The sequence below is a fragment of the Mytilus trossulus genome, chromosome 2 (genome assembly GCF_036588685.1).
Source record: "Mytilus trossulus isolate FHL-02 chromosome 2, PNRI_Mtr1.1.1.hap1, whole genome shotgun sequence".
NCBI lineage: Eukaryota > Metazoa > Mollusca > Bivalvia > Mytilida > Mytilidae > Mytilus > Mytilus trossulus.
In genome coordinates, this window is record NC_086374.1 from 24,018,257 (window position 1) to 24,043,616 (window position 25,360).

The window sequence follows — 25,360 nt, forward strand, 5'->3', positions numbered from 1 at the left end:
ACATATATGTAAGTTGTTAGTCACATTATTCATTTATTCTAGCTGATGAGAGGGGTACACAGACAATTATATATACATGTATATAAAAAAAAAAATTGCTAATTTGCCAACGCCGGCATAAAAAAAAAATTTGCTATTTTGCCGGCTTTGAGTAAAATTATATTACACAGGAATTTATTTGCAAGATAATTACTAAATATAAAACTCAACATTTATAAATTTAAACATTTGTTATTGTTACTTTAATAAACGCTTCAACTTTAGCCTATCAAATTGAAAAAAGTGTATGTTTATCAATATATATATAGACTTTATTCAAAGAGTTAACTTTCATAATTAATCTTCAATAAAAATTCATTTGTAGCATTTTATAGTGCAAGGAAAGCCATGTACTATGAAAAATAGGACTCGGGCAAAAAACTGATTTTTCATTGGACGAGAATAGGCGAGTATGTTCTAAATATTGATATATAACACTCCTTAAGGAAAAAAAACCATGATGTTTATGTATATCTTATGGCAATTCTATTAAAATTTCGAAAAATAAAACAAACCAAAAGAACTTAAAAAGGGTGAGTACTTTAAACCTAAATAGTTGTTAAGTATATAGTATAGTGTGATAATGGATGATACAACTCCTGAAATTAAGTTAAGCTAAATGCACAGTTTTATCCCTACAATGAGTTTGCAATGGTTATAAAATTATGAAAAGGAACATTTTGTTCAGCTGTGTAAAAGGGATGCACGTACAATCAAAACCATGGAATGTCGAGCTCAAAACAGAGAGTTCAAAAAAAGAATTAGTATATGGGCACTTGAAGTTATACAAGTTATAATTACTGAAAAAGACATGTATGAAACAAAGGTTTTAGGGAAAGCTTTACTTTCAGCAAAGCTGCAGTTGTGACTGTTTCATGTTTTAAGGATTTTTAGACGAAATGTTTCAATCGAAAAATTGTGGATAACAGCTTGTGAGAAATTGCAAGCATTATAGAAATTATACAGAAATGGTCCACACGTAATTAGAGTATGAATATTTAACTTACAAAGAACTGTGAGAAGAATCATCAAACTCAGTAATATCATACTACGACAGAAATTGGCACACAATCAGACATGAATGGGTTGATGGGCTAAAAGATGGTATTACTCTTTGGAATCGCACAAACAACAGGATTGAAAGAATAAAAATAAAATCTGTTCTCCATCACTACTTCATATTACCAGATTTTGCAAGAGACGCAAAAACTGTTACAATGAATCACAAGTCTTGCATCCGAAGCTACTGGTAATGAATATAAGCAGAGATTCGATATTATTTATGAATAAAATTCTTGAGAACCAGTTTCGCAAGATGGAGAACGAGATATAGCTCAACAAGAAGACACTTCTGTATTACAAAATAAATAAAATTGGTGTTTTTACTGTCTTCTGATTGGTTAAAATTATAAGTTTTATTTTCAATGTTGTCAATTTTGATGGCGACACGCCCACTCTGACGTTTTGTATTCATACGCCAACATGTGTGTACGTTGTTATTGTTAATATAAAAACAATATAAAAAGTACTTTGAGTCTTATTTTTGATAGAAATTTATTTATAATGAATGGCAATAATATATTTTGATTTTATTGAACCATAAAACTAATTTTTGACTCTTCACATTTTACATAATCCGCTTCGCGGATTATTCAATGTGAAGAGTCAAAAATTAGTTTTATGGGGTGAAGAGTCAAAAATTAGTTTTATGGTTCAATAAATTCAAAATAGATTATAGCCATTCATTAATTGTGTGGGCCGCATGTTTCTCGCGTATTATTGTCACCAAATATCCAGAAACGTGAAAACCATAGAGGTTCAAAGACCCAAACTGTCATTGGTTTAAAAAATCGTGCCCGCAAATGCAAATGTTTACCATTTAATGAGAAAAGTTTTAAAGAAATCGGATTCCTTATACTAGAATAGTTTGTCGGAAAACATTTAGCAAAAATGCTGCAAATAACTACATTTTGATAATCAAGGAACAAGTTGAAACTAGACCGGTAGCTTATCAGGACGTAGAGAGAGAAAAAAAAAAGAATCTATATGTCGTGTATAAGTTGTAATGTTGTACAAATGTTGTACAAATCAGGAAGTAAAAATAGAGAGAAAAAAAAAAGAATCTATATTGTAATGTTGTTCAAATGTTGTACACATTATAATTTGTACAGGGTTTTTGTAAGAGTTATCAGTGTTTTATGAACCCCTCAACATAAATGGATGATGCAAGCTCACAGTCTTTTGTTTCGTATTTTTCTGTCATATTTTCACAACTACATAACTTCAGTCTTATGTATACTGGACATTGATATAAATAAGATTATAAGAACACAAAAATACTTTTTATGGATATGATTTTGGTATAAGGAGAAAAATAAAATTAGAATTTAAACAATATTTAGGTGTCCTTATTTCCAGTTTGAGGACAAGGAGAATAGCACTAAATGTTAGGTTGATGTATAGCCATTTGAATCTAAAAACATTAAACTGATACATTTTAGAAGATTAACCTTCATTACCTGGCGCAAGAAGGAATGTATAAAAAAATATATAACTTATACAAAAACCCTGTACAATTTATAATTTGTACAAACTTACATCTTGTACACAACATATATATGTAACATATGCATGAATAGACTTAAAGGAAGCCAGTGTAATGTGAATTTCCTGTTTGGCAACATTTGTCTTGTGTTAGAACAAAACAACTTCCATAGGCTAGAATTGGATTTGTAACAATTACAAATGTTGAATCATGTGTCAATTCTAAATTCGTTTCAAACAACTTATAAGTTTGTCTGATTTATGATGCAGTTTTACTATAGCATTATTTATTATAACATTAAAGGCTATTTTTACCATAGATTTTACAAAGATTCGAAAATAAACTTTTTACAAAGTTTTCTGAAAAGAAAATGTATATAAATATGTGTTTAACTTTTGATGCTTTTAATTAATATTATAAAGTTTTAAATGATTTATTTATGACCATCTTCCATACCTTAATTATTATCCATAATATAGCCACTACCATCACGTTTTCAGTACATGGTCTTCACACCAGGTTGCCTAACGTACTCCATAATCTGTAGAAAGTGCATAAACCAACACATTTGTATTTCACATCTACGGCATATGTTTCATACATTCACGATTTTCTGTATTCGACGCCGCTTAATTTGTATTAAACAAGAATGTGTCTCAAGTACACGGATGCCTCATCCTCACTATCATTTTCTATGTTCAGTGAACCGTAAAAAATGGGGATAACATCTCTAACTTGGCATAAAAATTAGAAAGATCATATCATAGGGAACATGTTTACTAAGTTTCAAATTGATTGGACTTCATTGAACTTCATCAAAAACTACCTCGACCCAGCCGGACGAACCGACGGACGAACGAAGGCACAGACCAGAAAACATAATGCCCATAAATTGGCAAAAAAATCATCCTTCTCTTACTCGGATTCATCAAGGATTCACATATTGAGTTCAGGCATTATCCAGCGCCAATATCATCGTATATATTAGAGCCAACATCATCGTATAGATTAGCGCCAACATCATCGTATAGATTAGAGCCAACATCATCGCATAGATTAAGCGCTAACATCATCGTATATATTAGAGCCAACATCGTCGTATAGATTAAGCACCAACATCATCGTACTATAGATTAGCGCCAACATCATCGTATTATAGATCAGCGCCTACATCATCGTATAGATTATCTCGTTGATAACCTTCTACAGTCGGAAACCCGGTTGAAATAGAACAAAAGAATCGAAGCTCTGTGTTAGAGAAGGCGATAAATGTGTACTGTAATGTTTACTATAGTGACACTAAATTTAAAAGTTAGTAAAAACAAACAAAATTACAATTTTCTTCTCAATAACGAAGTGTTTTATTTCAAAAACACCATTTGCATAAGTTTTCAATTTATCTAGTGCATAGTTAAGCAGAACAATTAGATATCAGGTCGACAACATGGGTATCTTTCAACATGGATGTAGAAAATGCATATCCTCCGATTTCTTTTAAAAAATTACCACGGACGGAAAACATATCAATCTAATAGTTCAGTCATTTTCGTATCTGCCCTTCTATTATGTGACTCAAGAAAAAAATAAAAAAATGGGTAACATTAGTATCGAAAAGAGAAAATCGAGTGCACCTTTTTATGTAAGGGCGTGTTTGAGTTTAATATTTTGTCTTGATATCGTACAAAGCAAGAATATTTCATACATCGTCTCGCTTCAGATTCTATCATTTGTATATATCAAAGCTACAGGTTGACTTCATTACTTAAAAACAGTACGAAAAGATGAAATATATGGGTCAAGTGAAATACCTATCTAATGAATCACAAAAACAGAGCAGGTGTGTTCGAATAGCTATTTTTTTAATAACAGTACTTGACGACAGTCTTTCAAGTTGGATGATGAAAATGCATATCTCCGAAAAATTATATTTTTTTTGTGTGTGATAACTAGGGTTTATAGTATTTAACTAAAAAAATCTAGTCTGCCTTTCCACGAAATATTTAATTAGAAATTTTTTAAATGTTTATGAATTTTCGAAAATTCACCTGACAACTGATCAGACAAAAGTTTTAAGTTGAATCAATGCAGACAAGATCATTAACTGATGCTCATTAGCGAGTTTTTACATTTGTCTTTTGAAATGCAACTGACATATAAGGATCGTACTGGTGCAAAATTCATAGGTTTCCAAGAGCAAAATTAGTAGCGCATCATCCCTACATGGCTTGCATTTCTACGATTGTGAAAATGAACTGGCGTAATGGGAGATAATTTTGACGAAGTAGGATCCTGACTGTCTATATCAGTATATGGGCAAACATTTAGTATCTGCTCAATTGTAAAAATAAGAGTAGTCAGATATCTGCCTATTCCTTTTTTTTTGCGAAAATAGTTATTAACATCTTGTTACATAATTTTGTATAACATAATCTCCCAATGACACGCATCCTCATGAAATTAATAACATAGGTACTTGGGTCATATTCTCATAGTCATGGATACCAGTAATGTAGTTGGTATAGTAGATATTATTTTTTCCAATCGATTAAACATTCGATCTATGTAATAACTATACTAATCTTAGTTATATAATAAGTTGTATGATGATAGCTTATTAACATATACAATTATATACGAAATACATAATACATGTGTGCTGCACGTGTATCTGTTCGTTCATATGAAAGCAAAGTTGGTCTCTGGTGGATATAGTTGTCGGCAATCTTACCACATCTCCTTATAGTATAAAGATGATATTCTGGGATGGATCCGAGGTAAGAACTATATATGAATCTTAGACATCTCTATATTGATAATACTTTTTTTACTTGCGTTGGTTCTATTTCGACTTGCCCTTCCAAAAGTTTAACATTACATTCTTTACAAAGCAGTTATTTTTGATTTTTTTAAAGTTTAAAAACTCGGTCCTAATTTAAAAAATTTAACAATATAATATTTCAATACGTATTAGGGTCATGGTTTACTTTTTTCTGATGAACAAAAATGTAATTGTAGCAAAAAATGACGAGGGAATTTAATTTTGCAAACCTGTGGCTTGTCAGTTTTTTTTAATGCGAATTGTACCAACTACAAATGTATATGAATAATACATTGAAAATGATACACTTTTATATTTCACATTGTTATATAGAATGAATTTGAAGAGGAGAGAGAAAGACTGCACGATGCATCAACAGAACATCAGTTGTTACTTTTAAACGCCATATCTCTGAAATCACCTATAACAGAAATAACAAGTTTAATTGAAGCAGGTGCGTGTGTTAACAAGGCTGCCACGAACGGTATTCGACCTTTACACCATGCCGTTGACAAAAACTATGTGGAATGTGTTAGTTTATTATTATTGAAAGGAGCAGAGATTAATGTTACCGACGAAAATGGATTAACACCCTTACTGTTATCTGCTTGCCGTGGGTATTTCAAAGCAATGCAAGTACTGATAGATAATGATGCGATAATAAATTACTGCGATTCAGATAGGAAAGATGTCCCAAATTATATTCGAGAAATGGGTTATTTAACGTATGACCCTCTTAATATGACCATCGAAAACAACCATGTACAATGTGTTAAGCTTTTATTAGAAAATGGAGCGCTTTCAAATAAAAAATACTACATGGGATATGAAATTAATTTGGTTCCAATCAACCATGTTACATGTTTAGAGTTGTTATTAAAGCACGGAGCGAATCCAAATTTGTGCAGTCGTTATGGGATGACGCCTCTTGTGAAAGCATGCAAAGAAAACATGGTAAATGCAGTTTGTCTTCTTCTGGGATTTGGCGCTGATGTGAATTTACAATGTAGATCCTGTTACAAGTGGAACACTCCACTAAATACTGCGATAGAATACAATGCTACTAATGTAGTGAACATATTATTGCAAAGTGGTGCACACGTGTCCAAAGAAACTGGTTGTAAATACAGCCCTCTTCACGAGGCAGTCCTTTTAGACAGTCCTGACATCTGTCGGCTGGTATTGTCTTTTGGTGCGCGAGTAAACGATATGTCAGATGATCATTTTTCTCCTTTGATGCTAGCCGTGAAAACTTCAAAATTGTTGAATCGTGTGGAGATTATAACAATTCTTCTTCAGAATGGATCAGATCCTAATTTATATCATTCCTCTTCATCTGTCTCTGTCATTGGGCTGTACTTGAAAAACAACAAGACTTCTTTAGATAAAGCAGTTATATGTTTGCTATTACAGTATGGAGCAAACCTCAATTTCACAACGCGTTTGCCATGTGGTAAATCTGATCCTTTCGGTATACTTCTGCATTTGTCGGATTGTTGCCAGCAAGAAATATTACATTTACTTCTTACTACCACACGAAATATTGACAGAGAAGCAATTAAAAAGTGTGCTAATTTAAATCAGCATCAACGAGAATATCTTATGTGTCTTACTGCTACTCCGCGACAACTAGTATGTCTGACACGAGGCTTTATATCGTACAACTTTGGGAGAGATCTTGTAGATAAAGTGAATGACTTACCATTACCCAAAACCATAAAAAGATATCTTATGTTTAAGGAAACAGAACAAACGGGAGTAGATACATGACTTTTCCCTTATACTTTGACATTAACAGTGCACATTCATTTTTGAATTGTGATATTTTTTGTTTTGATTTCAAAGACAGTGTGTGTATTGGGGGTCTATTTGATAGAAAACTATCAGATATCACACTTCTTTGGGTACTAAACAATCCTAGTAATTCTACCAACACTGAACATGATATACATTTTTGTTTGTAGCAGACTAAACACACTTTTCAAAAATATTTCTATAATACATACGATAAATAAAATTATTTCGATATCTTCAAAAAATGCACTTGATCCCAACTCCATCACACAAAAAAACACCTACTAGTATATAAATATAAGAAACAATACAAACAAAAATACGAAAAAATGACACAATACATTAAACAAATTAGAAACATAAAAACACTGATTGTTCATGACAGGTTTGGTGGTACAAGCAAAAGATCAACGAACCTTCGGATAGATGATGTAAAATGAACCAAATATACGCTTATGAACAAAAAGTTGACAATATCCAAGGGAGTAGATCAGATTAACAAATTAGTATTGCACAATAGTTATCACCAAATATCTTGCTAGTGTCCGTCTAGAATAATCAAGTGTTGCCACAGATATATGTATCATCTGTTATGTTTACATGCAATTTTAATGTAGCTTTTTAAATTTAGTTGTTGAAATTGAAATAAAAATATTTATCATTTATTGTGCAATTAGTTAATGATACATGACGGATGTTGCAGCGCCAGACAAAGGGGCAACAGTCTTAATAGCTGTGTGTAAATATTTATTATGCCACGTGGTAAGATTTTATCATTTTTGGTCCACTACATCTTTAATAAAAGTATGAACAATTTTTCATTGTAGAACTGTATTTATTTTTCATAATAAAAGCCCAAATATGGGTTAAAATTGATGAAAAATAAGATAATCCTTTAAAATGGATACTTTCAAATGGCCGTAGCATTTAAAAAGTGCTCACTCATATGATTTTTTCTTCATTAATTATTTATTTACAGTCCCCCTATTATATATAAACTCGAAATTCAAATAATAACAAAAAAAAGTAAAATAACAAAATACCGCACCCCTAGGAAAATCCAAAACTTGTGCAGTCGATGAACCATCTTACATGGGACTGTGCGTTTAGTCGTTAGTTGTCCCTCTTTTTAAAAAAAAACATACCTTATCACAAACACCCAAAGGGTGACTGGGGAATAGAAATATGGTCACTTGGTCTTCTCCCGACCGGCAGTAAAACGCTTGCGGAAGTGGGGTGTCCGTTTGGCTGTGCGGGATGTATTAAGTTCGCAGTCACGTCCGGTCAGAATGGGGACGTTAAATCCGATGTCTCGTGCAAAAAGAGTGCCACGATCTTTGCACGTTAAAAACCCTTGCAACAACTCTTTGAGGGCCCGTAGGTGACCTGTTGTAAGGCAACATTTCTGTCCCTATCCAATATACCCTCATTTGCCAGTGGCAGTCGAAATTCCCCCAACTATCATCCCTTATGGTCTCTATTATGACAAGACCTACATATTGTATTTATTGTGAACTTGTTCTCGTCCTGAATATGCATGACATATTTACCACTGGACGTTAAGCAACCAACAATCAATCAATCAACAAATTAGAAAACAAATTTTGCCGCCGCTAACGCAACCGACACAGCACGCCTCTTCGTAGAGGCGAGACAAAAAATAACTATACTAACATTTGTTCGCCCTCTTATAAAAATTCGGGTTGGTCTATACAACATGACTTGATATAATCCCTCAAGTATAAAAAATAAAACAAAAACTTCAAGGCAAATTCAAAAAGGAGAGGTCCAATTAAAGCTGAAACCAAACGCTATCAATCAACGGAACAAAGTTAAAAACATCTGCTTTATAAGTTTATCAAATATGTCTGAAGAACAATTAAGAGTTTCGAAAGATGTCTCAAACCTTCATTTTGACATGTTGACAGTAGGCAATGGACAACGACTGCTACTTCATATACCATAAAACGTATAGTTTTTATACTACATTGAAAAAATATCGTATCTTTAATAAAATAAAAAGAATTTAATTTATTTACATAGAAAAACGTAGCAGCACAGTTTTATCAAGGACGTAAACTTTTGTTTTTACTTCGAAATTGAGCATATTTAGGCTTGATTTTCGTTTATATTTATATGATAGGTTAACAGTTCAAATATATCCATAAAGACATTTTACCGTGTTGCTCATTTATAACAGGTCCATTTGACTATTTTAACATTAAAGTTTTGTTATTGCACAAATAAAACATCTTTTACCTAATGGAGTGTTTGCAAATTTACAATTTCAAATAAGAAAATATCGCGACTCCACACGAGAAGCGGTTTCTCGATTCGCACTTTCCATATACTGATTATTGGACTTTCCCCCCGTTTATCTTAGCTTCGCAACTTTCGGGAATTCTTGGTACTGCACCCATCCCATTTGAGCAGTTTATTTTTCTTCCTATTTTGGGGGGTTATTTTTATATCTATTGTTTGTTTTTATGGAAACTATTTTCACGCAAAATTTGATCAAATGCACCCGACCCTCCAGTGACCTTTGGGAATATCACGTGCTATAATTTGTCAAACCCACCTTTCTTGTGTTTCAAATGCATTGACCTTGTTGTACAAACAGTTTTCCAGGTATAATAGATATGTTTATAAGATAAATCCGGGACAAAATTAATGTACATCATTGTTATCACGTAAAAGGCTATAATTAGTGATTTATTTACAAACTTCCCTTTATACATACCTTTGTAGATGTTATGGTTGTTTGGTTATTTAACTTAAGATTGATAACCTTATTTGACATATCGTTTTAATATAGGACGCAGGTTTTAAAATCAATTTTCTAAGTATTGTGTTAAAATTCTGTCTTCATATGGAAACCATGAAATGATGAATATGACGACACACAAAGGTTGGTATTATACTTATTAATAATAATAGCTAGGTTTTTACTAATTTCTGTTTATAACAATTATTCTTCTGTTTTGTAGAACGTACTACATGTATTAATTTAATAAGCGTATTTATGTTACGTATTGAGTAATAACTGTTTATAACAATTATTCTACTGTTATGTATAACGTACTACATGTATTAATTTAATAGCATATTTATGCTGCGTATGTTTCTGCACAATTCGCAAGGGAAACTACAAGTCATAGTTTTGTTAGAAGGAATCAACATATACTATATTACCATCTTACGTATATAGATATAAGAAGATGTGGTATGAATGCCAATGAGACATCTCTCCATCCAAGTTACAATTTGTAAAATTAAACCATTATATGTTGCCATACGGTCTTCAACACGGAGCATTGGCTTACACCGAACAGCAAGCTATTAATGTATACATATATAATATATAAAAAGTCTAAATTATATGTATTGATAAATTAAAAAGTAAAATAATTAAACAATGTATATGTTATTTTACTATCTATTTTATGAATATATATATATATATATAACTCGTCTAAACATCAACCCAACAATGTAAGATCTGTAAATTTGCTTTCGCAAATTTTTGGTTCTTCCCTCGCCGGGATTCGAACCCATGCTACTGTGATATCGTGACACCAAATCGCCTGCACTGCAGCCGTCCCGCTAGACCACACGACCACCTGGGCTCTACAATAATAGAGCTTTCGCTGGCCATGTGTTACCTTTCCTCGTCAGTTTTAATCTAGCGACGTACTACAGTACATGATATATAAGGCATGAAGATGTTTATATCATGTACGCCGCTAGATTAAAACTGACGAGAAAAGGTACAGGCGATTTTGGTGTCACGATATCACAGTAGCATGGGTTCGAATCCCGGCGAGGGAAGAACCAAAAATTTGCGAAAGCAAATTTACAGATCTTACATTGTTGGGTTGATGTTAAGACGAGTTGTATATACATTATGTACACAGCCATGTATCACCATCATTAATGGCGATCCGATGGATATATCTGTTGTAGAGTTGTCACTGACTCAGACGTACTTATATATATATATATATATATATATGCACATGCATTTTTTACGCCTATATATATTAAGCATGTCAGTTATACCATTCAATCTTGTATCATCGCCTGAGGTCAGCTTCATTTTAGACATACTGCTATTCTTCTATGAGATTATAGCTTGTGGCAGGGAAAGTAGTCTGGAATGTATACATGAGAACCGTCTTGACAAGACATATATAGTTTCCCATTAAATTGCAGATTTGTTTTAACTTTGCTGCAACTCATATAAAGTCTCCTTCTGTAATAAAAAAGTGAAATATTTATGATAAGTCTACTATGATATACTCACTGGAACAGTAACGAGATGATAAAAGTTGTCCCTTTTTTCTTTGACAACACCTATGTACGTTTCGGCAATATAGTTTAAATAGTTAACAGTGATGAATCAGTCAAGAATTTCAATAACGGCCGGGAAACAGACTTCCAGTATACTTGCTTTCTGTAGGCCAAAAAGCCTAAAAGACTTGCTGATGAGAGCTGATTTATCCTATTAATCAGGCTTTTTGTCTGTGAGCTCTTGCAGGGGATACGGAAACAAACGTTTTCTGACTTGCTTGCAAATACTGAATACCCTGACTTTAAACAGTCACTTCTGACACTAGTACGGACTAGACCATATTTTGCAATGTTAAACGCAAGACTTCAAATGATACATGTATCGGCTTCAGTGTAAATGTGGTTATAGTTTGTTGACGAGTCAGAACAGTCATTTCACAAACGTATGAATAGCCATCATAGCGTCTTCGAATGCAAGCAAGATTTTCTCCTTAGTCGACATTTGATATTTACACAAAGGCGGATTGCAATCGACTGACCATCACAACTGTTTGGTGTAGGTAGGATAGAATCGCCCAGGAAAGATTTTGGATAGGAAATATGAATTTTTTAGCACCAAATGCAATCAATAGAGAAGTGTAGATCTAATTTGCGGAGTGTTTTTCATTTGGATTATATTACATACTATTAAAGCTATTACTACACAGTATCTGCTGCTATTGCATTACCTTTGTCTTATCTAAAATTCTAGATTTATAAAAAGTTTAAATCCCAGTGTGCTATGCATTTGAGATGTATAAGTACACAGCAACATTCAATTACAATTTACTTCATCTTTCTTTTCTTTTTTTTTCTAATTTTTATCAAACTGCTATCTATTTGGGATGTGTAAAATATGCAGCCTTTGTTGTATTAGCTTTACCGTCGTCTTATTTAGAATAGTATACCAGTTCAAATCGGACAATGTTGTTCATTTGTTGACTTTCGTCACCTTTAGAATTTTAGAATTGTACCAATTCATATCGCACATTACTATTTTGTTAAAAGCATATATATGCCGTCAGTTGTAATTACCTAGTAACCTATGTCATTTTTGATTTATTATAATTGTACCAGTGTTGTTGTGTTCGGTTTTAATTGTATAAATTTAAAGATTGTTATAGTCAAATCAGAATAGATTGATTTGATTCATTCAACATCAGAAGGATCTGATATCTGTTATCCGATCATTTTTAGATAATTACTTTTAGACCAAAGTGTCGATTCTCTCAGCATAATAGTATTATTTTTTTCCGTAATCAAAATTATCATATTTTTATATGCTAACAATACCTTTTATTTCAGCTAAATGGCAATCGTACTCCTGGTATTACTAATAAGTTATGCAGTACCGAATGTGAGTTCATATATATGTAGACATTCTCTGGCGCCAAACTTACTCTGCGTGTTGTCATAGAATCATTGTCTTTTTGTTTTCCTTTTACTACACAGTCACTTGCCCTTCCTAAATTTCAAGGCAAGGACTCATACAAAACCAGCTAATCTGCGGGAATAACAGTATTTTCCATAGATTCCAAAACAAAGAAATGTTCAATAAATATATAATTAGAAAATAAAAAATATAAGAATGAGACAAACACACAAAGTAAATCATTACAATTGGTTATAGACCCTTGTGAACGGTTCTACTATTAGCACAAAACACCTGAATGAGAGCAAATAGGTTATATAGACAAGTATTATAACCATCCATATTTGAATGAATATGTCTACTGAAAATTCATAGCATTATAGTAAGACATATAATAGTAATTGCATCAGTGAATGAAATAAAAATTGTTTCAGAATTTTTTTTTATAGTTTTCTATTCTAGACTGAGATATAAATTCTACGCTTTATGATTTGAGTATAAAGTGCGTTAAATTGCTGTAGCTTACGAAATTTAACAATTACGAGACCTACCAAAACAAAGAGATCCAAGAAATATTCCGAGATCAATCTTGCACATGCACTGTCAGAACTGCATTGAGATCATACTCCGGCAAAAGTTGTAATATATCAAAGGTCATAACATATCAAAGGTCATTACATATCAAAGGTCATAACATCATACCAAAGGTCAAAATCAATTAAAAGGAGACAGACAATAACAAGGGGGCTAAAACAATAATTTTAATTAAAGCAAACAGTTCCAACGGCTAAAAAGAATAGGGGCTGAATTTTGGGGGATTTTGCTGTCATTTGTAACACATATATTCCATGAAAAGGAGAAACAAATCATTATGGCGTCCGTTAAACTTTAGATGATATAACTTTATCGCTACCATTTTAAACCATTGCTTCAATAATCTCATTGAAGTCAGTAACCTGCTATAAAAAAATTCTGATAGGAATCGCAAGTCATGAATTATCGAATTACCCGATATATACTCTATATGCAGATACAGCTTGAATGTTTTTATAAATTGAAAGTTGAATTTCTTGAAATTTCATATTTGATGTGAACTTCTTTTGTAATTTGATTGTCAACTATGAAACGAAACCGCCATAAGGACAGAAAAGAGGAGCAGTTGTTTCCCATAGGAATGCGGCAGATTATATGTTGAAAACGTTACAAATAGTTTATTTAATATCATTTATGTGTTCAACATATCTCTCTAATATGTTTTCTTTTTTGCTTGCAGATTTTATGCAATAGTATACCTGATATGGTACTAAACGGTAAGATATTTTTTTAACTACGTATTTGAGATTAACACGATGCTATTTTTGAATAGACAACATCCGATTTTGACTAAATCTAAAAGTTTCACTTTAATTGACGAAGATTAACACTGTCCAGTACTACTCAATTTCTCAAAGGGATAACAAGTTATAAATCATTTACATCAGTTCAATTTATACGAACGATATATATCAGAACGATAGAAAAATAAGTTTTATAAAAACATTACATGAACGTGAATTTCAAAACGCCTTGGTATTTCTATCAGTGGCGGGAGAAGTACGGTATTAAATAGTTTAATAACACATATTATAACCACAACAAACATACAGGAACTACAATGATTACTAGTATTAAATTCGATCATTAATGAGAAAAAACTATCATACCCATGAAATATACTAGTAACGTAAATCTGCCAAGACCTAGTCCACACGTACAATTTGTATTGTTAGACTTGAGTAAGCATATAGAAAACTAACATTATCTTCACAATGAGACACACAGTTCGGCCACACTTGAAAGTATTTTGGTTTTCCCAAACCCTACCAAATGTAAAGACTGCGTATGTAGGTATTGGTAGGCTATTTTTTTTTTTTATTTTGAAAAAGAGAAATGGAAGTGTCGGATGTTTTTTTTTGTCGTGCAAATTTGATTAAAACAAAACTTTTTCTAATCGAGGCAATAACAGATTTTGAGTAGGCAGCTATAGGTAGAAAGGGTTAGAACAAACACAAATAATATTTATTATGGCCTTGTATATCTTTCCCCCTCTAGTCTATACTACATGCGCACCAGATGTAAACGGAACAGCACACATATCAGTGGTGTCAGATAAAGCTGTCGACGTTTTGATAGACTGTAGAAATCATGAGGTGTACAATGTGAATCAAACTGGACCACCAGAATATTACAATACAACAGTGCAGTACCCTGAAAACGTTACTGAACCAGGTTGTGTATTTACAGTGAGTATGTACATGCACCCATAAAATATGTTTTTGTAGACTGTTGGTCGTCTTTTGATCAGCTTATGGTTTTGTCATAGCATTGTCAATCAGTTTTTGTAGACTGTTGGTCGTCTTTTGATCAGCTTATAGTTTTGTCATAGCATTGTCAATCAGATGGTTTTGTCATAGCATTGTCAATCAGTTTTTGTAGACTGTTGGTCGTCTTCTGATCATCTTATGGTTTTGTCATAGCATTGTCAATCAGTTTTTGTAGACTGTTGGTCGTCTTTTGATCGTCTTATGGTTTTGTCATAGCATTGCCAATCAGTTTTTTTAGACTGTTGGTCGTCTTTTGATCGTCTTATGGTTTTGTCATAGCATTGTCAATCAGTTTTTGTAGACTGTTGGTCGTCTTTTGATCAGCTTATAGTTTTGTCATAGCATTGTCAATCAGATGGTTTTGTCATAGCATTGTCAATCAGTTTTTGTAGACTGTTGGTCGTCTTCTGATCATCTTATGGTTTTGTCATAGCATTGTCAATCAGTTTGTGTAGACTGTTGGTCGTCTTTTGATCGTCTTATGGTTTTGTCATAGCATTGCCAATCAGTTTTTTAGACTGTTGGTCGTCTTTTGATCGTCTTATGGTTTTGTCATAGCATTGCCAATCAGTTTTTGTAGACTGTTGGTCGACTTTTGATCATCTTATAGTTTTGTCATAGCATTGTCAATCAGTTTTGTAGACTGTTGGTCGTCTTTTGATCGTCTTCTAGTTTTGTCATAGCATTGTCAATCAGTTTTTGTAGACTGTTCGTCGACTTTTGATCGTCTTATAGTTTTGTCATAGCATTGTCAATCAGATGGTTTTGTCATAGCATTGTCAATCAGTATTTGTAGACTGTTGGTCGTCTTCTGATCATCTTATAGTTTTGTCATAGCATTGTCAATCAGTTTTTGTAGACTGTTCGTCGACTTTTGATCGTCTTATAGTTTTGTCATAGCATTGTCAATCAGATGGTTTTGTCATAGCATTGTCAATCAGTTTTGTAGACTGTTGGTCGACTTTTGATCATCTTATAGTTTTGTCATAGCATTGTCAATCAGTTTTTGTAGACTGTTGGTCGTCTTTTGATCGTCTTATAGTTTTGTCATAGCATTGTCAATCAGTTTTTGTAGACTGTTCGTCGACTTTTGATCGTCTTATGGTTTTGTCATAGCATTGTCAATCAGTTTTGTAGACTGTTGGTCGTCTTTTGATCGTCTTATAGTTTTGTCATAGCATTGTCAATCAGTTTTGTAGACTGTTGGTCGACTTTTGATCATCTTATAGTTTTGTCATAGCATTGTCAATCAGTTTTGTAGACTGTTGGTCGTCTTTTGATCGTCTTATAGTTTTGTCATAGCATTGTCAATCAGTTTTGTAGACTGTTGGTCGTCTTTTGATCATCTTATAGTTTTGTCATAGCATTGTCAATCAGTTTTGTAGACTGTTGGTCGTCTTTTGATCGTCTTATAGTTTTGTCATAGCATTGTCAATCAGTTTTGTAGACTGTTGGTCGTCTTTTGATCATCTTATAGTTTTGTCATAGCATTGTCAATCAGTTTTGTAGACTGTTGGTCGACTTTTGATCGTCTTATAGTTTTGTCATAGCATTGTCAATCAGTTTTTGTAGACTGTTGGTCGTCTTTTGATCGTCTTATAGTTTTGTCATAGCATTGTCAATCAGATGGTTTTGTCATAGTATTGTCAATCAGTTTTTGTAGACTGTTGGTCGTCTTTTGATCATCTTATGGTTTTGTCATAGCATTGTCAATCAGTTTTTGTAGACTGTTGGTCGTCTTTTGATTAGCTTATTGTTTTGTTATAGCATTGTCAATCAGTTTTTGACTAATGAGTGTGACTACCCGCCTCTCTTTTTATCACTTAGATATACACTTCTCTTATTTATGTTTTCTTTTTAACGAGGTCGTGAGATGTTTATCGACACTAGCTGATACACGAGTATTTCTGTTTTCAGTGATATTTTTTAACAATGTCATTAAGCGGGAGGTTATCTTACCTTAAAACGAGGTTCAACCCACCATCTTTTCTTTGTACCGAGTCGGGAATATTGCATTTGTTGACTTATAGTTCGTTGCTGTGTATGTTGGCGATTGTTTTTGTTGCACTTCAGTGTTCCTGTTGTATCTTTGTTTTCCTCTTATAGTTGATATGTTAGTTTGTAACCCGGATTTGTTTTATTTCAATCGATTTATGACTTTTGAACACTGGTATACTTTACTGTTGCCTTTATATATAACATAACTTCATATGTTTTGCTATCTTAATATGAACACTTATGGTCCTACATCCTGTCAATTCTTGTATTGTGTTCAAACAATCAATTTCACACCGTATGATTTTAATCATATATAATATTTTAAAGATACTTTTAAACCATAATTGTTCACATCTTAAATATGTTCATTTTTTGTTTTGTTAGAAAAAGGCCAACTCTAATGCTTATTATGCGACAGTAGAGATATCATACAGCGACGAGTCTGGAGTTAGACGTGTGGTAGACACATACATTGTAACGTGTACATATGATACCCACAACGACAGTATATCATCAGTCATAGAAGTATCCAGATCGTATGTATATATATATATATATGTAAATTATGCTGTGTCTATGGTAGAATTTGTTTGTGTGTTTTTTTTCCTGTGTTATATGATTTTCTCGATTTCAGTATTTGAAGACAGAACCTTTCCTTGCACTAGTATAAGATATATTCCAAATCTGGATGTATATAGATATATAAGAATATGTGGTATGCGTGCCTATGAGACAACTCTCGGGACATCCAAGTCACAATTTGTAAAAGTAAACCATTATAGGTCAAAGTACGGTCTTCAACACGGAGCCTTGGCTCACACCGAACAGCAAGCTATAAAGGGCCCCAAAAATGACTAGTGTGAAACCATTCAAACCGGAAAACCAACGGTCTAATCTATATAAAAATCTAGAAATACTTATATGAAGCACACCAACAAACGACTACTGAACATGTATGTACGAATAACAGGATGGATGTGTAGAATTGGAACAATCAGTTACTAGTACTTAATTTAACTTTATGTCCTATTTAGTCTGGTTCCAACGAAACAGTTACAGAGTCATATAGGACATACTGCAAGCTCAGCATTTACTATGGAAGTTCAGGATGTCTTAGGACGCACAATTACTGGAAATATAGGTTTCAGAACAAAAATACGACTGGTGATAACTATGTCTGGTAAGCGATTTTTTCATTTAGACTTTTAGTAGTTTCTATAGTAGAATTGCAGAAATATAATGCTTTGATAATCAATAACAGGATGCATTGATTTAAAAAAAAATGAATATGAAATGGTTACAAGTGCTATTTTAATTCTTAAAATTAATGTAACTTTGGTAAAGGATCATATAGTAATAATCTAGATACAAACAGAACGGTAGAATATATGTCATGCACACCTGAATAAGTGGGCAAGATAATATTGTTGTCGTTTACTTGATATTGTAGGTACAGCCACAGAGAAAGGTTTTAAAGTAGTCAATTGCGAAGGAATTACAGAAGGCTCAAGTCATAAATACTCTTTTTTGCGATCAGGGTAAGTGGCATAATTATAAAACCCAACAAGGAGCTAGGGTCAATTACCTCTGATTTTTTTTTCTTCCGCATACGTGTTCACTGAAGTCCGAAAAATGGTGATTTTTTATATTACTAGTATTATTATTATCAGGCTGAATGCTATATACATACTTAAGTGATTGTGGAATAAATGTGTTTTACAACTGCTAAAATTGCATGCATTTGAAGACAATTTTCTTAGAATTATGCATATTTAAATTTCTTTTATTTTATATTTTGCAGGTAAGGACACCTTTTACATAAACCTTGAAGACACTATGTATTTTGTTATTTTTTTTATGTATAAACTTAATTCTCAGTTAAGAACGTCCTTCTTGTTTATTTGATTTTCATCGAGTCATTTTCATACTAACTTGGTTTTCATCCTGGGAAATAATGTTTAATGTATTAACCTTATCAAAGAATTCGCAATCTACATTTTTTTTTATTCTCTTAAATTTTTGGTATAGATGTGGTGACGGATATGTTCTGGAGAGTGATAAAGGGTTTGAGACAGACGGTCTGGTTGCAAGAAGTCCATACTTCAAGTCTTTCATGTTGTATAGTAGTACCTCTCTATCCTTCCAATGTACTTTTAACACCTGTGAGGAAAAGTGTGATGGAGTAAGTACGTTAACACTACTCATTTAGAGAACAAATTTGTATCATTCAAGTGTTCACTCGGCGTTGTTTAACACCGTGGTTTTAAAAATGTTGTTAGTCTAAGAATTTATTTTTGTAATGCTTGAGTTATTTTAAATAAGAAATCAAAGGACAAACGTGTCAGCTATTATTTTGTATGCATGATCCGGTGATTTTGTTCAGCTTTTCTGGAAAATCATATTATTTCTGCTTTATGGCGTCAATAGATCTGACCTGGCGATATCAGATGACTAAACACCGCCTGTTTTTCAGCTAAGGCTATCCTACTCCGAAGTGATCTTGCTCATGTAATCAGCCGTTTGAACATATGCGTGTTTTTGTTTACTTGTTTGCTTTATTTCATTCACTGACGGCAAAAAGATTCATTCTGTGACTTTCGAACCTGGATAACCTATCCAACACTCTTCTGGAACGTTCATGTCGTGTTCATATATATTATGGCGTGATTAAATGAGCAATTGGATTATCTTTCATTAATATTTTCTATCAACGAGAAATTAAAGAAATTTATATGTAGTGATAATGTTAACGGTTTATGTGACATTTGTTGTTAAACCTTTATCTTCAAGACTTTTCACATTAATTCAATAATAAATAATAAAGCTGGCAAGACCGTTTAAAATGCAATTTTTTTTTTAAAACCGGCAAGAACTTAAAAGCTTTGATAGCTTAAACATATTTTGGTTGCTTAAATATAGATAAGACACAAGTTAATGAAACTTATTTTAAAAATCTTCATTAAGCTCTATAATACAAACATGTCAAATAGAGTCGGGGGAAAACACAAGCATAATTATGATGAATGACAGTCTAATGTCTTGTCAACATTTAAAGGATTTTGTTATAAAATAGTCCTTTCTCAATCTTCTCCGATTTCAAGGCGATATTCTCATACTATAAAAAAAAAAAAAAAAAAAGAAGATGCAGTGGTATGATTGCCAATGAGACAAATCTCCACAAGAGACCAAAATGACAAAGAAATTAACAACTATATGTCACCGTACGGGCTTCAACAATGAGCATTGCCCATACAGCAAAGTCAGCTATAAAAGGCCCCGTAATGACAATGTAAAGCAATGCAAACGAGAAAACTAACGGCCTTATTTATATAAAAAATGAACGAAAAACAAATATGTAACACATGAACAAACGACAACCACTAGATAGAGTTTAATGGCGACTTTCCTTGTCGGTATTGTGGGATATATGCTCATACGTACGAGCATCTAGTTTATATATGGCTGAATTTTAATCAGATTGATCCTTTCTGATTTTTGAATAAAATCGATTTATCATTTGCCGAAATCTTGAACCACTGATGTTATTGTTATTGTTATGCTCTTCCTGAACCAATTATTGGAAATTAAAAAAAAACATCATTATATTTTTTTAGGATTCGTGTACTCATTATTTCAAAGGAAGAAGACGTCGCAAAAGAGATGGAAATCATTTAGGATATATTTCTGGAACTGAAGGTTTTTATGATTTGTTTACATTTCGTCACAAATCGTACACCCTAAGCTACTTACATGTGCAGCTAATTTTTTACCATATATGAATCATCCGCCCGTAGAGTACACACTACAGTTTAATGCTTTTGTATTTCTAAACTAAAGTCTGATTAATTGCCATCAAAGACCATCTAAGTTTCGAGAAATGGTATGAGTTTCTAGTCCACAGATGATTTTGATCTATGTTTTATTTGACTGTGTCACTGTCATATATATTTTATCTACACAGACCACTTTGATAACATTGCGTTAAGAACAAAGATTTACGGTCTCCACTTGTATTGTAAGATATCCATTTTACTGTTCTTTCATTTGTCTTTGTTCTATTATTAATATTACTTTTACTGTTGAATGGTTTTATTTGATATCCGTTTGACGTGGCTCGGTACTTATACATCTCGTTAATGTGTGTGTATTGGCTTTCATTTTTTGGTGGTTTGTTTTATATATGCGACTCTGTATTTCTTTTGTTCTTATTACTTGACCCTGTTCTTTAAAAGATCCCGTCAGTATTATTTTGGTCTATTATATGTCATTATGATATATTTCTATTATGACTGATTACTAGAGTGGGGTGCTCATTTTCGCCGGGGACACAATTTCGCCGTTTTTGGATTTTGAGGTGTAAAAACTTCAAAGGATGGCTGAAATGGAAGAAATGTACCGGTAAATTATATTTTTATTACAAATATGATATTTTTTTAAACTGGAACAAAATCGAAGTATTTCTAAGTAAACATTTGACTGAATGCCCTAATTTTGAATTCTTTACACCTTTGAAATGTCTGCTATTCATCTATAATGCAATTGATTTGATAAAAATTGTTAAAAGCTGCGGTTATTTTTTTTTAAATAGATGTGTAAAAACGGCGAATATGTGTCCCCCATTGACAAAACATCCGTAAATTTCATACACCCTTTAATCTAACTTTTCAGATGATTTTTTTCAAACAAACCCGTTTTCAAGCTTAAGAATATTTTGCATTTGAAGTTATCTTCATATAGAAATATCAGTATACTTAAAAAACATTTAGACCTGCCCATAAACTGTAGAAAACATGGAAAGATGTGGCGAAAATGAGCACCCCACTCTATATATGTTGAACCACAAACGTCAAAGTCATTCAATCGCGTTGTGGAATTAACTATTTTTGGATTCTCATAAATTCTACCTATAACTTTTGGACTAGTTTAAATCTCGGTCTATTTCTGTAATTTGTTCTTACCGTACTTTTGATTTTTTAACTCTGTATGCTTACATTGCCTATGTAAATTTTAAAACTGTTTGTATATTGTCCCTTTTAAAATTGTTATGCGATGATGACTGATGTACCCATATTTTGACTATTTTATTAATTGTGACTGTTTATTCTTTACGTGACTTTTACGTCTATATTGTGTACCATTCTTTACATCTATATCTTGTAGTGTACCATTCTTTACATCTATATTTTGTACCATTCTTTACATCTATATTTTGTACCATTCTTTACATCTATATTTTGTACCATTCTTTACGTCTATATTTTGTACCATTCTTTACATCTATATTTTGTACCATTCTTTACATCTATATTTTGTACCATTCTTTACATCTATATTTTGTACCATTCTTTACGTCTATATTTTGTACCATTCTTTACATCTATATTTTGTACCATTCTTTACGTCTATATTTTGTACCATTCTTTACATCTATATTTTGTACCATTCTTTACATCTATATTTTGTACCATTCTTTACCTCTATATTTTGTACCATTCTTTACATCTATATCTTGTGCCATTCTTTACGAGACTTTTACGTCTATATTGTGTACCATTCTTTACATCTATATTTTGTACCATTCTTTACATCTATATTTTGTACCATTCTTTACATCTATATTTTGTACCATTCTTTACATCTATATTTTGTACCATTCTTTACATCTATATTTTGTACCATTCTTTACCTCTATATTTTGTACCATTCTTTACATCTATATCTTGTGCCATTCTTTACGAGACTTTTACGTCTATATTGTGTACCATTCTTTACATCTATATTTTGTACCATTCTTTACGTCTATATTTTGTACCATTCTTTACATCTATATTTTGTACCATTCTTTACGTCTATATTTTGTACCATTCTCTACATCTATATTTTGTACCATTCTTTACATCTATATTTTGTACCATTCTTTACATCTATATTTTGTACCATTCTTTACATCTATATTTTGTACCATTCTTTACATCTATATTTTGTACCATTCTTTACCTCTATATTTTGTACCATTCTTTACATCTATATCTTGTGCCATTCTTTACGAGACTTTTACGTCTATATTGTGTACCATTCTTTACATCTATATTTTGTACCATTCTTTACGTCTATATTTTGTACCATTCTTTACATCTATATTTTGTACCATTCTTTACGTCTATATTTTGTACCATTCTCTACATCTATATTTTGTACCATTCTTTACCTCTATATTTTGTACCATTCTTTACCTCTATATTTTGTACCATTCTTTACCTCTATATTTTGTACCATTCTTTACATCTATATTTTGTACCATTCTTTACATCTATATTTTGTACCATTCTTTACCTCTATATTTTGTACCATTCTTTACATCTATATCTTGTGCCATTCTTTACGAGACTTTTACGTCTATATTGTGTACCATTCTTTACATCTATATTTTGTACCATTCTTTACGTCTATATTTTGTACCATTCTTTACATCTATATTTTGTACCATTCTTTACGTCTATATTTTGTACCATTCTCTACATCTATATTTTGTACCATTCTTTACATCTATATTTTGTACCATTCTTTACATCTATATTTTGTACCATTCTTTACATCTATATCTTATACCATTCTTTTTAAATCTTATTCCATTATTCGAAGACATCCAAAAAAAAAAATCATGATGAATTCATTCTGTCCTCTTTTATTTTATTTTTAAATAGACATAACAATGAATAAATATTACAGTACATGTCATATCCTATTGTCAGATATTTAGATTTGAGTAGCATATTTAACTCATTATTTGTTATTAATTTTATATACCCAGGACATTGAATATACAATTAATGTAAATGTCATTTCTTATTGACTGATTAAACCTGTGTCTTTTTTTATTCTCAGATATCAAGAATGAAGAAAACAAAGTTCAGACAGCAGTTATACGAGTTACTGGTCCAGATATTAGTAAAACTACAAACCCAGGCGTGTCGTCTCAATCAGACAAACCATTGCAGTCCACAATATTGGAACCAGTCAAAAGTTCTAAAAGAATAACTGTTTTAAAACCATACAATAATTTTAAAAAGAACGCTGTTCATGGACTGCAAAATAATATAACAAGATCAGCTAAATTATCAAATATGTTCACTAAAATGTTCCTACCTGCACAGCACCAAACAAAATCTACAATAAACCTAAACACCCATTCTTCCAAGAAAAGGTTCACACATGACCAAATTGGAGCAATAGTGGGCTGTTCATCGTTCCTTCTGATGATAGGACTATTTTTAGGCATTACTTTATGGCATATTAAGCAAAAGAATAACATTGAATCACAATACCGTACTCTCAGGGTTTCTGATGTTAGTAGCTTGAAGGTTCATTTACTCGACAATGATGAAGAGTAATACTGTTGTATTTAATTTGTAATATGATTAAAAGTGTTGGGGGAAAATATGTGTTCTCTTGTTATTTGTAGCAAAGGTAAAATATGATTGTAGTTCATCTCGAAAAAAAACCCCACAAACACCAAAAGATAAAAAAAAAAAAAAGCAATCACAAATAACAAGCAGCCATTGTTAGAGGTTAATCCGGCATATTTATAAAAAGAGAGAATTTTAAAATGAGATTTAAAAAGAAAAAAAACATGTTTTAATTTTGATATGTGATGCGTGGAAAAGAAATCTGTTCCTTTCCGTTTGTTTTATGTGAACTATAATAGATTGAAGGACAATTGATTGCTCTTTTGATTTTAGTTACATTATAATCACCTTAATGTTGTGCATTTTTTTTTTGGTAAGTACAAGGGGAAAACCGAGACATATGTCTGACTTAAAATGATAAACTGAAACAATGCAGATTAATACAAGAGCCAATCAAATGTAGAAAAAAAACCAAATATGTTCCACATTTCTGAAGATTTGTTTTTATTAGGGTAACAATAAAGGGATTCATTGCTTATATCTTTGTTCAGTCGAAAATTCAAATTAAAGACTCTCAAATCATTTCGAATACAAGATTATATATATAAAGGTCAGGATCTCGGACAGCAGATTTTTAGAGAGATTCCACACAGTCCGCTTCACCATTTATTTTGAATTTATGATCAGCAGGATTTT

The 25,360-nt window shown here is 32.1% G+C and overlaps 2 protein-coding genes across 4 annotated transcripts; both read left to right on the top strand.

Moving 5' to 3' along the window:
* The first annotated feature begins 2,737 nt into the window (after positions 1–2,737).
* LOC134706795 (vitelline envelope sperm lysin receptor-like) lies at positions 2,738–24,696 on the top strand. Of its 3 annotated transcripts, none has more exons than XM_063566084.1 (10): positions 2,738–2,827; positions 12,831–12,882; positions 14,171–14,207; positions 14,989–15,179; positions 17,643–17,794; positions 18,293–18,438; positions 18,709–18,796; positions 19,287–19,440; positions 20,873–20,954; positions 24,144–24,696. In XM_063566084.1, exons 2-10 carry the CDS (start codon positions 12,835–12,837, stop codon positions 24,647–24,649), a joined length of 1,404 nt encoding a protein of 467 aa, XP_063422154.1. In that variant the 5' UTR covers positions 2,738–2,827; positions 12,831–12,834; the 3' UTR covers positions 24,650–24,696. The 3 variants fall into 3 exon arrangements, with proteins under 3 accessions (XP_063422154.1, XP_063422152.1, XP_063422153.1); XM_063566082.1 differs by lacking the exon at positions 2,738–2,827 and adding an exon at positions 9,741–9,824; XM_063566083.1 differs by lacking the exon at positions 2,738–2,827 and adding an exon at positions 9,838–10,104.
* On the top strand, positions 4,750–7,905 carry LOC134704980 (ankyrin-1-like). Its single transcript, XM_063563760.1, has 2 exons — positions 4,750–5,358; positions 5,736–7,905. The coding sequence occupies exons 1-2, from the start codon at positions 5,335–5,337 to the stop codon at positions 7,170–7,172; spliced, it is 1,461 nt and encodes a 486-aa protein (XP_063419830.1). The 5' UTR covers positions 4,750–5,334; the 3' UTR covers positions 7,173–7,905.
* Positions 24,697–25,360: the final 664 nt, after the last annotated feature.